Consider the following 15,115-nt stretch of genomic DNA (forward strand, 5'->3'; position numbering starts at 1 on the left):
CTTTAGCCGGTGCTCTTCAATACTTAACCATCACCAGGCTAGATTTATCATTTTCTGTTAATTCTATTTGTCAATTTATGCATGCTCCCACCGACGATCATTTTCGTGCTCTCAAGCGTATTTTACGCTATGTTAAAGGCACAGTTCATCATGGTCTTCAGCTGCATAAAGTATCCACTCATAATCTTCTTGCCTATTCTGATGCGGACTGGGCTGGTTGTCCTGATACACGTCGTTCTACTACCGGTTATGCTATTTTTCTTGGAGCTAATTTAATCTCTTGGTCCTCTAAGAAACAAAGCACTGTCTCTCGTTCAAGTGCAGAAGCCGAATATCGCTCCTTAGCTGTTGCCACCGCTGATGTAGTATGGCTTATTCAACTCCTTCGAGATCTTCAGGTTCCACTTCCAGCTCCACCCCGCATTCTTTGTGATAATCAAAGTGCAATCTTTATGGCTGTTAATCCTGTTACTCCCCCTCGGTCAAAACACATTGCCATTGACTATCACTTTGTCCGAGAACTTATCGCTAATGGCTCTTTGAATAGACTTTGTTCCTTCCCATCTGCAGCTTGCTGATTCGCTTACCAAAGGAGTCACCAAGCCTCAGTTTTTCCTCTTTCGAAGCAAGCTTAGCGTTCTCCCTTCTCCCACGCTCACCTTGATGGGGGGTGATAAGGGAGAATCTCATGATTCTCCATAATATACGTTGCAATCTCTTCTGTTACTGTAATTTTGCTAATGTATAGCTGTAGGATAGTTACACCATTAATTGTATCCTCATCTTTCCTATTATATAGGATTGTATAACTGTCGTTAGGTTAATATATAATGAATAGGCTTCTCCTTAGCATTGCAAGGAGACATTCAGCCATTCCCACTGTCCTGTAAACATCTTTAGTCTGTCTAAGGTTCAAGGTAGATCTCCCTTCGTGAGAAAGTCTCTACCTTATCGAGTTAAATCCTAACCGTTCTAGATTCTGAATTTTAACATTGTATTTATTTTACACCTTGTATCTTTAATACCTGATAATGTACTCTACCGTGTAGTTTTACACCCCATAGATATTAAAATCTACATCTAAAACCCTAATGAAAAAAAAGGTTGGTAAAAGGGTTTTTGACATTTTGGCCAAATCCTAATGGATGATCATAAATTGGTTACAATATCTTTTTTTTTAATAAAAAAACATTAGAAAGATGTAATTTTTTAGGAAGATATGCTTAAAAAACTTTTTACGATTTGGTCGTATGCATGAAAACAAAATATTTTTTTCTTGTTTTTTGAAAAGAAAAATTAATTTAAAGTTTTGAATTTTTTTAGAAATATTTCAGAGAAAACCGAGTATTTTAATACCAGATTTGTATCTTATAGTGTAAATATACAACCCGATATTATGGAAAATTGATAGAAAAACATTTGAGAAAATCACAATTTTTTTGAAAGGATTTTTGAAATTTGTTTGATTTTTTGTAATATAATATGATAATATATATTATATTATAAATAAATAAGATATATATAGGCTGGGTCGGCTCAACTAACTGGGCCAAGCCCAACCAAATTGGGTTGGGCCAATCTCGGCCCAACATATCCTTTTTTTTCATTTTTCTTTTGTTTTGGGGTGGGCCGGAATGGCCTAAACATTTAGGGCTGGGCCAAATCAGGTCTGGCCCACCTGAAGAGTGAATTATTTGCAGAACGTGAACAATAGGTCATGTTCTGTATGCAACTAAGGAGTTGCAGATGGCGGGAAAGAAATGAAAGGTGACCTTGCGGAGGGGATGGAGCTACTATCATTGGCCTGGTGTAAGGTGGGTGGAGGTGTTAGTAGCTGATGGTGGTAACATAAGGAAGAATCAAAGGCTGTTGTTGAGGATTGCTGTATGGAGGAAGAAGAAGAAGTTTGTTGTGGTGTTACTATTCACCATGTTGAGGGCTGGAGAACGCTGAGGGAGGAGTTGATGCTCGTGAGGGTGTATAGGCCGAGGTTTTTGGTATTCACAACGAATAAGGCAACCATAGAAGAGGTGGAGAGGGCTGATGAGGAGAGAAGAAAATTGGAAACAAGGGGGATGACTAGTTTTTTTCAGACTTTGGCCTCCAATTTCTTCATGCTTAAGCCATGCAATCCACCCATATTTATAGGGTATGGAATAGGAAAGTTTTGTCTTTAATGGTGCCAAATCATGGCCCTTGGTTCAGTTGAGAAGGATCTCAACCGTTGGTTCAAAGTAGGCACCATGAATTGTTAAATTTAACAGTTCAAAGCTACCTGAGTTGGCCTTTTTAGGTCGGCGCCATGTCTACTGTAGTGCCTGTTAACCTGAACAGACCATACCCGGGTGTAGAGAGATGTCAAGTGATTATTTGCGTGCATTTTTTTGTCAAAGTTTGTGACAGTAGAGGGATTAAATGCATCTATAAAGTAGGTAACCTGAACAGATTTTCAGTGGAAAAACTTGAAGAAGATGAACAGTAACATTGAAATGATGCCGTTTTGACCTTTTTCAATTTCGTTCTTCAATTTCTATTTTATCTTATCTACACCTCTGATTGGCTTCAAACTTTAAATTTTGTGTAATTTTGTCCTCAAACAAACTTCAACATTAGCCCTGTATTTGCGTGCTTTTTTCAATTTGATCCTTGGTCTCGGATTTATACGATTTTGCCCCTATTTAACCATCAAACTTTTAATTTCTTCAATTTCATCCCCGGTTTCAATCAATTTAGCCCTTATAGTTCGACTCCTTTTACAAACTGGTCCTTAGCTATGAAATTTTTCAAATTGACTCCTAAATAACCCCAAAACTTTAATATTCTTATAATTTTGCCCCTGATTTCAATCAATTGACTTGGTAAAAATTAATTTTGTCTCTTAAAATTCAAATCTTCTCAATTAAACACAAATTGGGCTCCCAAACTTACTATGTCATCAATTAAGCCCCTAATAAAATTAATTTGACCCATTTAAAGTATAATTAAGTCCTTGCACTTAATTAAATCGTTCAATTGGACTTAAATTAATTCTTAAACATAATTAAAATTCTATTTGGCCTATGATCAAATTGTGCTATTAAAAATTTAATTATGTCATTGGACTTAATTTTTATGCAAATTCATCCAATAATCATTTAATTTGACCTTGAATTTGCATTTTTTTTTCTCCATTTTTGGGCACAATAGGGTACAATTAGGCTTTGAATTTCCTCCAAAATTGTAACTTGTATTTTTTTTGGAATCATCCCTAGTTTGCTTTCTTGACGTTGTCAGCCTTTATTTTATTTTTTTATTTTTATTTTGAAAAAAAAATAATTTTAGAAAATAATCCAGAATTGGGTTATAACAGTGATGATAAAAAGGGGCAATGATGGACATATATCACTCAAAGGAAATAATAAGTAAAGTCAATGGAGGTTAAGTTAAATTGATGTGTTAACTTTTTCCATCTAGTGATCCAAAAAGGTTGAGATAAAAGACAAACCTCTAGTAATCCTAGAAAGCATATATGTTACTCAAAAATCTCTTAACATACAAATGATATAAATGGAAGATTAAGCTTCAAAATATACAATTTTTTTTTTCACATTAACTCCAAAAGGATGAGATGAGAGACAAACCTCTAGTCAACTTAGAAAGCATATACAATTTGTGTTTCCACACTAACTCCAAAAGGTATGCTTCATAAATAAACTCAAAATAAATTGTTCTCGCAAGTATACCTTTTTTATTTATGATATTTTTAAGCTAAATGCTAAATAAATGTTGTTTTTTCAAAGGTAATGTAAGCTAGCAAAAGTTTTGTCAATCTTAGCTTTTAATTTTTTGAGCTACATGCTTTATAAAATATCTACATAAGAATAATATGATCCAAAGGAAGAACATTTTTAGTTTAGCTTTGTCATTAGGCAGAAGCAGCCCTACCACTAGGAAGAAACAACCCTTCTATAAAGAAATCCAAGCCCTACCATTAAAAAGTTTAAGCCTTACCATCAATAAGTCCAAGCCTTAATATCAAAAAGTTTATAGCTCTACTACTAAGAAGTTTTAGCCTTGCAAATCTCCAAGCTAGGTAAATCAAACTAAACTCTACAATTAAGTTAGAATATTTATTTTTATTTGTATACATCCCATGTTAATTCTTTTATTTTTTATCTAATGGATCCCAAATTGACATTGTTTTTTTTATTTATATAAAACCCAAGTTGATCATTTTTTTTTCATTTAGATTGATCCTAAGTTGATCCTTTGTTTTTAATTTGTATGGATTCTAAGTTGTTCCTTTCATTTTTATTTATGTTGATCATAAGTTGATCCTTTTATTTTCATTTAATGGATTTAAGTTGATCTTCGTTGAGATTATGGTGTTTATTAGGCTTGATGTGTTGTTTTTTTTTTTTTTAAAAAAAGCAAACCTTGTTTTCTGATGATAATTTTTTATTTAGAAACTTACTATAATAACTTTTCCAATGTTTTCATACCATAAGTATTATAAAGTGGGGTAGTTTTCATAACCAATTTTTTACCTCTTTCCCAGCATATTATCGAAAATATAAAAGTATAAAAACTAAAAAAAAATTATAAAGAGTGAAGTGATGATCAAGAAAAAAAAAGAGACCAAGACAAATATTGAGAATTTGAGTCTTTTTCAACCATAACCATGAGATAAAAACATATAAGGTGATTCAAATTGTGATTTTAGCAGGTTAACTCGATTTATTTATTTAGATTTTTTTGTAATTGAATATTTTTTTTTTTAGTTTCATACTCCAATAACTAAATCTTCTTCTTCTTCTTTTTAGTTTTTTTTATATTTTATTTTTAATATTAGTTTATTTGAGAATTAAGCTTCATATTTTTTTTAATTTGTTTTATGTGGAGTTATCCTGATCTTATTGATTTAGTTTTTTTTCCTCTATATCAACAAACATTGGATATGTTGGAAATAGAACTTTGTCTTTTTTTATTTGTTTTTTATGAAGTTATTTAGGTCTCATGACCTAGGTCGTAGGTTTAACAAGTTAGCTTGAACTGCTTTAACTTGTTTCTTTTTGTCCATTTCTTAATTTTTTTTTATGTCATCCTACAACATTGAGTTGGTTCGAAATTAAGCTTCATATATTTTTCTCGATTTTCTTTCTATAGAGTTATTTCAATCTCATGACTTAGGTTGCGGGTTTAATAGGTTGACCCAAGTAGATTTTTGAATTTCTTGAATTTGCTTTTTTTTTCATTAATGTTTTTTTTCAAAACAGTAAGACTTACACCAAAACATGGAGAAAGTTTTGAAAGTAAAAGAGAAAAAAAATGATAAAATAAATTCGAGGTAAAAACTTCAGAAGTACAACAAAATTTTAATCAAGACAAACCACAAGTAATATCAAAATTATTTTGAATTTTTAGGTATATAGGTCTCACACACGAGAGAGTTAGTAAATGTTATTAAATGGAATTTGAAGGGGGTGTTTGTAAATGTTAGTAACAATTATTTTTTTAAGTGATTTTTTGCTCGAAAATATATCAAAATAATATATATATTTTATTTTAAAAAAATTATTTTTGACATTAGCACATTAAAATAATTTAAAATCACTAAAAATTAATTTATAAAAAAAATTTAAAAATATTTTTAAAACAAAAAAAACCTTTTATTATATCTTATAAAATCGCAGCATCGTGTAGATGGCATGGCATGTACTATTCACAAACAAATAAAAAAGCATTTGCGGGGTTCGGTGCCTCGGCGCCAATAATTCCAAGCTTGCAAGATACAAACCTCTCCTAATTATTTGTGATTCAATAATCAATCAAGTTCCAACCCAATTTTTTATTCGTAGAGTTTCCATTATTAAGAAGATTAAAGGGCATCAATCACTTCATAATCACTTCATACAAGATACGAATAAAAGACAGAATGAATCAATATTTAAAGAAAAATAATATTTGATGCCTTTGCACAAGGATTACAAGTGGAGAAGGAGGATTAAAATAAAACGACTACACCCCCAGTCAGCGACTACACCCGCAGTCAGCTCATTCGAGAACTTATAAATTGCTTAAAACATTTTAGTTGTAAAGAAATATACGAGCATGTTCAGGGAGCCTTATCGTCCTCTTAATCAATTAATATGGTTGAAAACAAGTAAAAATTTCCACCATCAGATTTTTGCATGCTACCGAAGGATTTTTTAATCGGTTTGTAGATACTTATTCTGTCAGTAAAACATTTATCTAAAGATCATGAATGAACTTGTTCCGTCGGTAATTCTGTTCGTAATTTGTTTGTTATTTTTTAAAATAAAATCAACAAAACAAAAAAAAATATTAAAAGAAATAAAAAATCAAATATTTATTACAAATTTAAAAATGATCAATTTGAATACAATTCATCTATTAGACAAAAGTTGAAAGAGAAGGAGGCAAATCTTCGCTAGGACCGGGTGGGCGAGGAGGACCACATGAACCACAGATATTTGACAACAATTCCATGTACAATTGCCTAAGTTCGGTCATCTCAACACTAAATCGTTTTGTCTCATCATTAAGTCAGGTCCTCTAAGCTTGAACTTGTTGTTGTACAATCATAGGTTTCCATTTAAGATTTTTGGAAACCTGATTCCACTAAAATAATGACATTTCCATCGATGATTTCATCACCAATGTTATCGTACAATCAACCTCCACATTAATTATAAACCTGAAATTCCATTCGTTAATTGAAATTAATAATTCAAAAATTATTTTTTGTTGTTTATTTTTTTAATCATGTAGGAAAGGAAAACAAACTTATAAAGTGATCGGGCTTCTATTGAGCAACGTACTTCCCTGTACATACATGTCTCTCAAAACAGACACCTCCTCCATGAAGTGGCATTGCACTTGATGAGCCTGTGCCAAAAAAGGGTATTTGTATCTCAAGTGCCTAGTCATGATCAATACCTAATGACTCATGGTCATTAGAAGCGCTGCTAGAAAAACTAACAATGCTCGTATCTATATTACTCACTAATAACCTTCTTCCCAACATTTAAACAAATTATCCATAATAATTAGGGCATAAAATCATCCCGGATTTTTTCCAGCTTTAATTTTCAAAACTATAGGGTTAAAACTACAAGTTTGTTATCTCAAATCTTCACCAAATCATTGCCAAGTAAAAGCATTAGCAATAAAAACGAACATAAAGAAATATAAATAAAACCATATTTAATTATGCCAAAGAAAACAAATTCAACCAAGACTTGTAGCTAAAACAGTATTTTTCTTTGAAAAATTTTATATCATAGTGATTAATTTCTTAGATCTATCTCTTAAACAAGAACAAATTTCATGCAACAACTTCTAACACGAAATACAAAAAATTATAGTTCATGTTACTAACATTTCATCTAATTTGATACACATTCTTTTGGAAAGGTTTTGAAGTTGGAACCAAGTAAACTAACAAACTAGAGCTTCGATTATTATGGATTATGGTACACCAAATGCAAATTTCAAATGTTTTCCAAGGGTATGTAACACTAGTCTCTGCAGGACTGGACCATATGAAAGTGATGCAGTAGTTACACAACAACCACATGAGATTAAAATATAAAATCTGCAAATATGATTCTAAACATTGTTGAACATAAAATTGTACAAATGCAAATTATTGTTCTATTTTTTGTTATTCTAAACTTAATTTACTCAAGTTAGAAATACAAATGTGGTGAGGGGGAGCAAAGGAAAAATACCAAGTCATACCTGAAAGTATAATAAATTATACATCATGACTTATAATTTATTAGACTTCTATAATTTATTATAATCTTTATACCCTTCAATTCCATTAATATTACTCTTATCACTTAGACCTCTCATCTCAATATCTTAATATCGACTCATCGGATAGACTATGCCTTTTAAACTCATTAGAATATAATCCTTTAACACAAACTACACTATTATATGTTTTTCTATCTTAACCATACTCTTTAATATAAAAGACATGTCAATTGACAAAATACCTGTTATACAACTTAACATTTCTCTCAGGACCCAAACATAATAAATTCAAACCATGACTAATATTCTCTCCCAATTGATTAACTTGGTACATGATTATAACTATTAGCAGTTAAAGAGAAAAATTTATTAAAATTAAGTATTATAAAACATAAGAATTATTAAGTAGTGCTTACATGTATTTTGAACAACATCGCAAATTGTTCATCTTGTAATCGGGAAATTTGAGATTCAATAAGATGTAAATTTTGATATAGTAAAAATTAACGATATTACTTATGATAATTTTCAATATACCAATTTACGAGAGTATAGGAGAAAAATTATATAATAACATATTATTCAATCTATTTTAATATTACACTTAAATCATTATCAATTTTCTATAAAAATCAAATTCCTTCATTTTTACAAAAATTTTCAACTTAACAATAAAATTGACAATATTAAATGTACCCATTAAATAAGACATTATTTATTTTATTACATAACACCGAAGTCATAAAATCAAACTCAATTTCATCAAACTACAAACTAAAACAATCTTTTAAAATCTCAAACAAATTTATATGAGAAAACGCTATAAAACAAATAAACACAAAAACAAACTACATAAAAATGCCAAAAAATCAACATTTTCAAAGTAGATTACAACAAAAAAATAGATAGTTTTGCTTATTTTATATGGTGATTCTTTCTTTTTTAAAAAAACAGAGATGCTGAGAGAATGAGTGTTGGAGTGGCCGGATTTGTGATGATGAAAGTTTGATTTGTGACAAAAATAAGGGGAGTTGATGCAAACCTCGTGATCACTACCAGAAAATCAATAAATACAAACGGAAATATCGAGGGAATATTTCCGTCGGTAAATTTCCGATGGATTTTATCGACGGATATATACCCTCGGTATATACGGAGGGAATTACAGTGGGAAAAAAATTAAACAAACCAAAAAATGATGACATGTCATTTTTTACCCACAGAATTATTTCGTCGGTAATTCTGTTGGTAAAATGTTGACACTGTTCATCATGTTAATTACAAACAGAATCACCAACAGAAAATTCCGTCGGTATTTTCCAGAGAGTTCTGAAACTGTTCACTCCCCAATTGCAATTATTGTTTTTTAAAGACAAAAGCACCGACGGATTAAAAATTGTCAGTGTTATTTGGCGGGTTTCTAAAAATTTTCATTTAAATCAAAAATTTAAATTAAATATTACAAATGGAATCACTGATGGATTGAAAAGTCGTCGGTGATATTTGGTGGTTTCTGAAAAATTTTTATTAAATTGAAAATTTAAATTAAATATTTCTGACGGAATTACTGACGGGATATTTAAAAATATTAATATTTAATTATCCATCGGTAAAACAGTCGGTAAAACACCCCAATAAAAAGTCTGGAATCCCCAATTTCACAACAAACAAGGCTCCTTTCTTCTTCTTCTTCTTCTTCTTCTTCTTCTTCTTCACCCCTATATATAAAAAACATCAATATCCATTTCTTTCTCTTCTCTTCTCTTCTCTTCTCTTTTCTTTTACTCCTTCTCTTCTCCTCCATGCTCAAGTATGTATTTTTCTCCTTCTTTTTTCTTCTTAGTTTTTTTTTTAATTAATATACTTTATGATTTTTTTTCTCTTCTTAGCTTCACTTGCAACTACATTAAGGTAAGATTTTTTTTATTTTTTTTTTCAAGTTTTTGTTTTCAATATATTTGTTTTTTTATTTTGTTTTTAATTTTTTTTGTTCTTAATAATTGTATGAATGTTGTTGTAGGATTTTTTTTTTCCATATGAGATAAATTTTTAGTTGATTTATTTATAGGATTTTTAAATTTTTAGCAATTGCAACTTTATTTTTTTCATATGAATTGTTTTAGTTGAATTTATTTTTTCTTGTTATTTATTTGTTACAAATTTGTTTGAGTTGATTTTATTTTTATTTTTTTCAAGTGTTTTGAGTATTATAGAGTGTTGATTTATATTGATTTAATTATTTTATAATTTTGTAAAATATATATTTTTTCTAATATTTTTAAATAATTATCGACGGAATTACATACGGACTTACCGAGAGAAATACCGTCGGAATGAAGCAGATAAATTTTTTTTGCATGCATTTTCCATTGGTAAATTCATTGGTAAAATAATTTTTTTATTACCAACGGATTTATCGACAGACAAAAAATTACCGACGAAGGATTAACCGACGGATCATTTTTGTCGATAATTTTATTGGTAAATTAATTACTGACAGAATAATAGTGCAAATACCGACGGAAAATTTCGTCGGTGAATATAAAGATTGTGATAGTGGATCACGTAGACACGCAATCCACAATCAAGACTGAGATCTGATCCCAAAAAGCCGAATAGGTTTGATAGAAGTATGACACAATGAAAACATGTCGCAAGGTACTAACACTATTAGAATGAAGTTGAATAAAGCCTTGAAGCCAATTAATCTTTGATAAATCAGATTTAGTTCGTTTAAGAACCAAAAAATACTAATCTTGGATAAATCAGATTTAGTTCGTTCAAGAACCAAAAAAAATACAAGTATCTCTCTTACATGTTAAAACTGAAAAATTCAAAAGTATTATTCATCAATGGCTACCGAAATTTAGTCTTACATGTGTTTAAATAGTTTTGAAAAACTAACCCTAATGGATTTATCCTTGTGAGCTGAATTGACTCACTTGTAAAAAGTTATCCAAAACCTTTATTAGTAAACTCAAACCCTGATCTAAATAAGTCTTGGATCCTAACTGAAAACAAAGTATTAATTAAGCTCAAACAAGCCTTGGGTTGTAGCTAACAAAAAATAAAAATAAAGCCCATAAGTTCTAATTCTTTATCTGCCACGGGCCCTTCTTTCTTTGTGTAGCTAAGATGAATAATAAATTCTTATAAGAAAATGATTTTGGAACATTAATGAATTATTGCCACATTTGAAAATTATGTTGCTTAAAAATCCTTGTAGAACTAGGAAATTCTCAAAACAAACTACCACATCCTTGTAGAAAAAGGATCTTTGCCTAATAGGAAGTCCACAAGTCAAAAAAAAGTAAATAACAAAATCCATACAACCTGTTTTGACCTTTCGAACTCCAATTCACCTGCAAGTTTACTCCAACATAGACAAATACCTCTAGAATCTTCTGGTAAAGTTTCAGCTCGATCAAACGGTTTGATTTGGAGTTATGCTCAATAACATAAAACTAGATGGTAGGAAATTTTACGCCACAATCTGAATCTGACCTTACTTGGATCGTATATTTCCCTCTCTTTTCAAGATGATTTATCCTCGAATCATCAACAGGTTTAATGGACAATTTATTAGCTTCTTGTTGAAGCCTTTAGACTTCTTTTATTGCACGCACTTGCGCCCAACAACATTGTATAAAAGTAGTAGTTGATAATAATTTCAAAATAGCATGCCTTGACATCCACTTGCGTATATATTTTTGAATGATTACCATTGCTGCCCTCTTTTGTTTTTCATCCTTTTGGCGCTGAACTGAAGCTCTCCATTCTTCGTGTTCTTTATTTTTTTCTTTATAAATCTTTGCAATTCATATAGCCTGTTTTAACCTACATCGCAAATCCTTTCTGAAATCTGATTCGCCTGAAAGTTTACCTTAACATAGACAAATACCTTTAGAATCTTCTAGTAAAGTTTCAGCTCCATCTAATAGTTTAATTTTGAGTTATGTTCAATAGCATAAAACTAGATGATAGAAAATCTTATGCTACAATTTGATTCTGACCTTGCTTGGATCGTATCAGAAGTTATGTGTTGTTTTTTGCAAAAAAAAAAATGAGGGATAGGGAGAGGTGGTTGTCTATTAGTTTATAGTTTAAATATTACCGATGGATTTACCAATAAAAATTAGTGACGAGTATATTTTATCGGTAATTTCATCTGTAATAATGACATAACATTTTTTTTTGCATTCCTTCATTTTTAATTTTGATTTTCTTGATATTTATGGACATAAATTTTCTGTCATTATAAATTATTAAGGAGTTTTTTTTTCTTTAATAGTTCTATTTGTATTTAATAATTTTCTAGGAGTGTCATTAACTGTGAATATATGCTGTCCATGATAATCTTATAGCTAGAAAACAAAATTATATCCAGTCAAGTTGATAATTAATGGTACGACTGCCATGTTAATGTACAGGAAAATAAAATGACAATATAATATAATTATAGCTGTACATGGCAAACTTGCTTGCAGTTAATTGTCAACTGATCACATGATATATAGAAAGTCATTTAGAAAGATTCACATTAACCATTTATAAATAAACAAAATAATTCAAACCAAATGCACCCTTATTTTTTTTTCGTTATATCATATTAATTAGTTTTGGGATTGATTATTATTTGTTCTTTGCAATATGCAATTTCTATTTCAGGCATAGAACACATCTTCAATTACAACCTAGTTTTCTATTGGTCCCCAAACAAAAAGCTTTACCAATTGGGTCCTCCATTTAGCAGACATTACCCAACAAACGCTCTGCTTAAAAGTAGTCTCCAAATCGTCATCCACTTTTCATTTAGAACTCCAAACAAAGACTATTAAATTGGGTTCCCTTCCATTTGGAAATTTCCAATTAATCCTACCCTTCAGTAAGGACCTATCTTTCTTAATCATTTTTTTCATAAATTTTAAAGACAATGATTAATTGGATAACTTGTTATAGGTGAGGATTCAATTGGAAATTTCTTATATTTGGGATCTAATTAAGTATTTTTAAACACTTCTGATAAGAAAGGGTGGTTTGAACGTCGTCTTTTCAGGGAAGAGAGCAGGTGGGCACTAACGTGCAATAGAGCCGGCCAATGGATCTCGAAGAAGACAGCCATCTCTTTATTTTAATCGCCGCATTATCCAAAGACTAAGAACTTCATTTCGTGAAGTTAATAACTTCTTAGCCTTCTCGTGGATTTCAATATAATATGTTTTCCATGCAAGCATATGCACATGCAATCCTTCCAGCTAATCCTAAAAAAAGAAAAAATAGAACAGACGACTTCTTACTATTCCCATGATGGGTCAGGAATTGTGCTCTATACGTGTAATATGCCAACTGTATAATACCAACTTGTGCCACCACCACACTCCATCCTCAGTGTTAGAGGATTGTGATTGGCTAGAGAGTACACTGAAGACTTTGTTCTTTAATAATCATCATTTTACAATCAGTGCCTCTTGTTTCAGCCTGTCTTGTCCATGGAATGTCTACCTATATATGTACGTACATGTATTGATCTACTCATCTTTTAAGAAAAGCATATTAATTTGTGAAACCAGAAACAGAAACAGAGTGTCATGGAAAATCAAAGATTCATTGTTCTATCAATACTTCTGTCTCTACTAATCACAAATGCTTCTGCTCAGTCGTCTCAACTTAGACGAAACTTTTACCAGAACATTTGTCCTAATGTGGAATCACTCGTCCGCTCTGCTGTCCAGACAAAGTTTAGCCAGACCTTTGTGACTGCCCCGGCAACTATTCGACTCCTCTTCCACGATTGCTTCGTTCGGGTTAGTAGTTCTCCTTCTGATGACCCCTTTTCTTGTTCTTGTTTTTCTTTCGATATCCTGTTCCTTTAATGTTGTAAAGTGCTAATAGTTTTACAGTGCTAATAGTTTTAATGTTTCTTTCTTCGCATCAGGGATGTGATGCTTCGGTGCTGCTTTCGTCACCATCTAACAACGCAGAGAAGGACCACCCTGATGATATTTCGCTTGCCGGTGATGGATTTGACACTGTGATCAAAGCCAAGGCAGCTGTTGATAGCAATCCTCGATGCAGAAACAAAGTTTCATGTGCTGATATACTAGCTCTTGCGACTAGAGATGTTGTAGCCTTGGTATGCAAATTCTCTTCCCTTGATTCATTAGTCTGTCAGTAAAATATGTAAATCATTTTTGTCCAGAAACTTTGTCAGCTCATAGTAAAATAGCTTCGAGATATTATTGCAATTCATGGGAAAATGTTGCTCGGAGTAAAAGAGCAACACCAGGCATCTTTTAGCATATTTAATATTATGTTTCTAACTCAGCTACACATGTTTACATGAAATCAGGCAGGGGGGCCATCTTATTCAGTTGAATTAGGAAGACGTGATGGGAGGATATCTACAAAAGGCAGTGTTCAACGCAAACTCCCTCATCCTACTTTCAACTTGGACCAGCTGAATTCAATGTTTGCTTCCCATGGTCTCTCCCAGACTGATATGATTGCCTTGTCAGGTATCTAGAGTTTTATACTCTTCAGTTATTTTACTTCAAACTTGTCATACAACTCTGCAGAATTTTGCTTGAACTGAAATCACCAAAATATATATGGTTGTGAATTCTTAACATAATTTTTGCAAAGCTATGTTTTAGCTTCTGAAAAGTTTGCGTCAATATCAGGTGCCCATACACTTGGATTCTCTCATTGTAGCCGCTTTGCTGACAGGATTTACAGATTCAATTCTCGAAACAGGATTGACCCAACTCTAAATCTGCAATATGCTATGCAGCTTAGACAAATGTGCCCTGTTAATGTTGACTCAAGAATTGCCATTAACATGGACCCGACCACACCCCGGAAGTTTGACAATGCCTACTACCAAAACCTTAAGAATGGAAAGGGCTTGTTCACCTCTGATCAGATACTGTTTACCGATTCAAGATCGAAAGGCACTGTCAACCTATTTGCATCAAACAATGCTGCCTTCCAACAAGCATTTGTGACTGCTATCACTAAGCTAGGCCGAGTTGGGGTTTTGACTGGTAATCAAGGTGAAATTCGGCGAGACTGTTCCCGAATAAACTAAACTAGGCATTATTTTCTCATCGCTCATAGATTCCGTCGTTCTTTCTTTGCTGTAGTTTTTGCTTTTCATGTTGTTATTGTTTCGATTGCTGGGGGTATCAATATTTGCAAGGGTAACCAATAAATTATACAGCTGGGAAGTGGTTTATCGGAAATAAATGTTTAATTACTTGTGTCTTTTAGCACAAAGAAAGAATTGCTCAGGCCATTTTCTTCATAGAAGCTGGCGCCGGAAATGAAATTTAGCTGAATTTATTAATTCTAA

At 31.7% G+C, this 15,115-nt stretch overlaps 1 protein-coding gene across 1 annotated transcript; it reads left to right on the forward strand.

The window, feature by feature from the left end:
- The first annotated feature begins 13,143 nt into the window (after positions 1-13,143).
- Positions 13,144-15,115, forward strand: LOC133674102 (peroxidase 45-like). The gene is made up of 4 exons (XM_062095087.1): positions 13,144-13,568; positions 13,700-13,897; positions 14,114-14,279; positions 14,445-15,115. The coding sequence occupies exons 1-4, from the start codon at positions 13,353-13,355 to the stop codon at positions 14,849-14,851; spliced, it is 987 nt and encodes a 328-aa protein (XP_061951071.1). The 5' UTR covers positions 13,144-13,352; the 3' UTR covers positions 14,852-15,115.

This window comes from Populus nigra, chromosome 15 (assembly GCF_951802175.1).
Source record: "Populus nigra chromosome 15, ddPopNigr1.1, whole genome shotgun sequence".
In the NCBI taxonomy this organism is placed as follows: domain Eukaryota; kingdom Viridiplantae; phylum Streptophyta; class Magnoliopsida; order Malpighiales; family Salicaceae; genus Populus; species Populus nigra.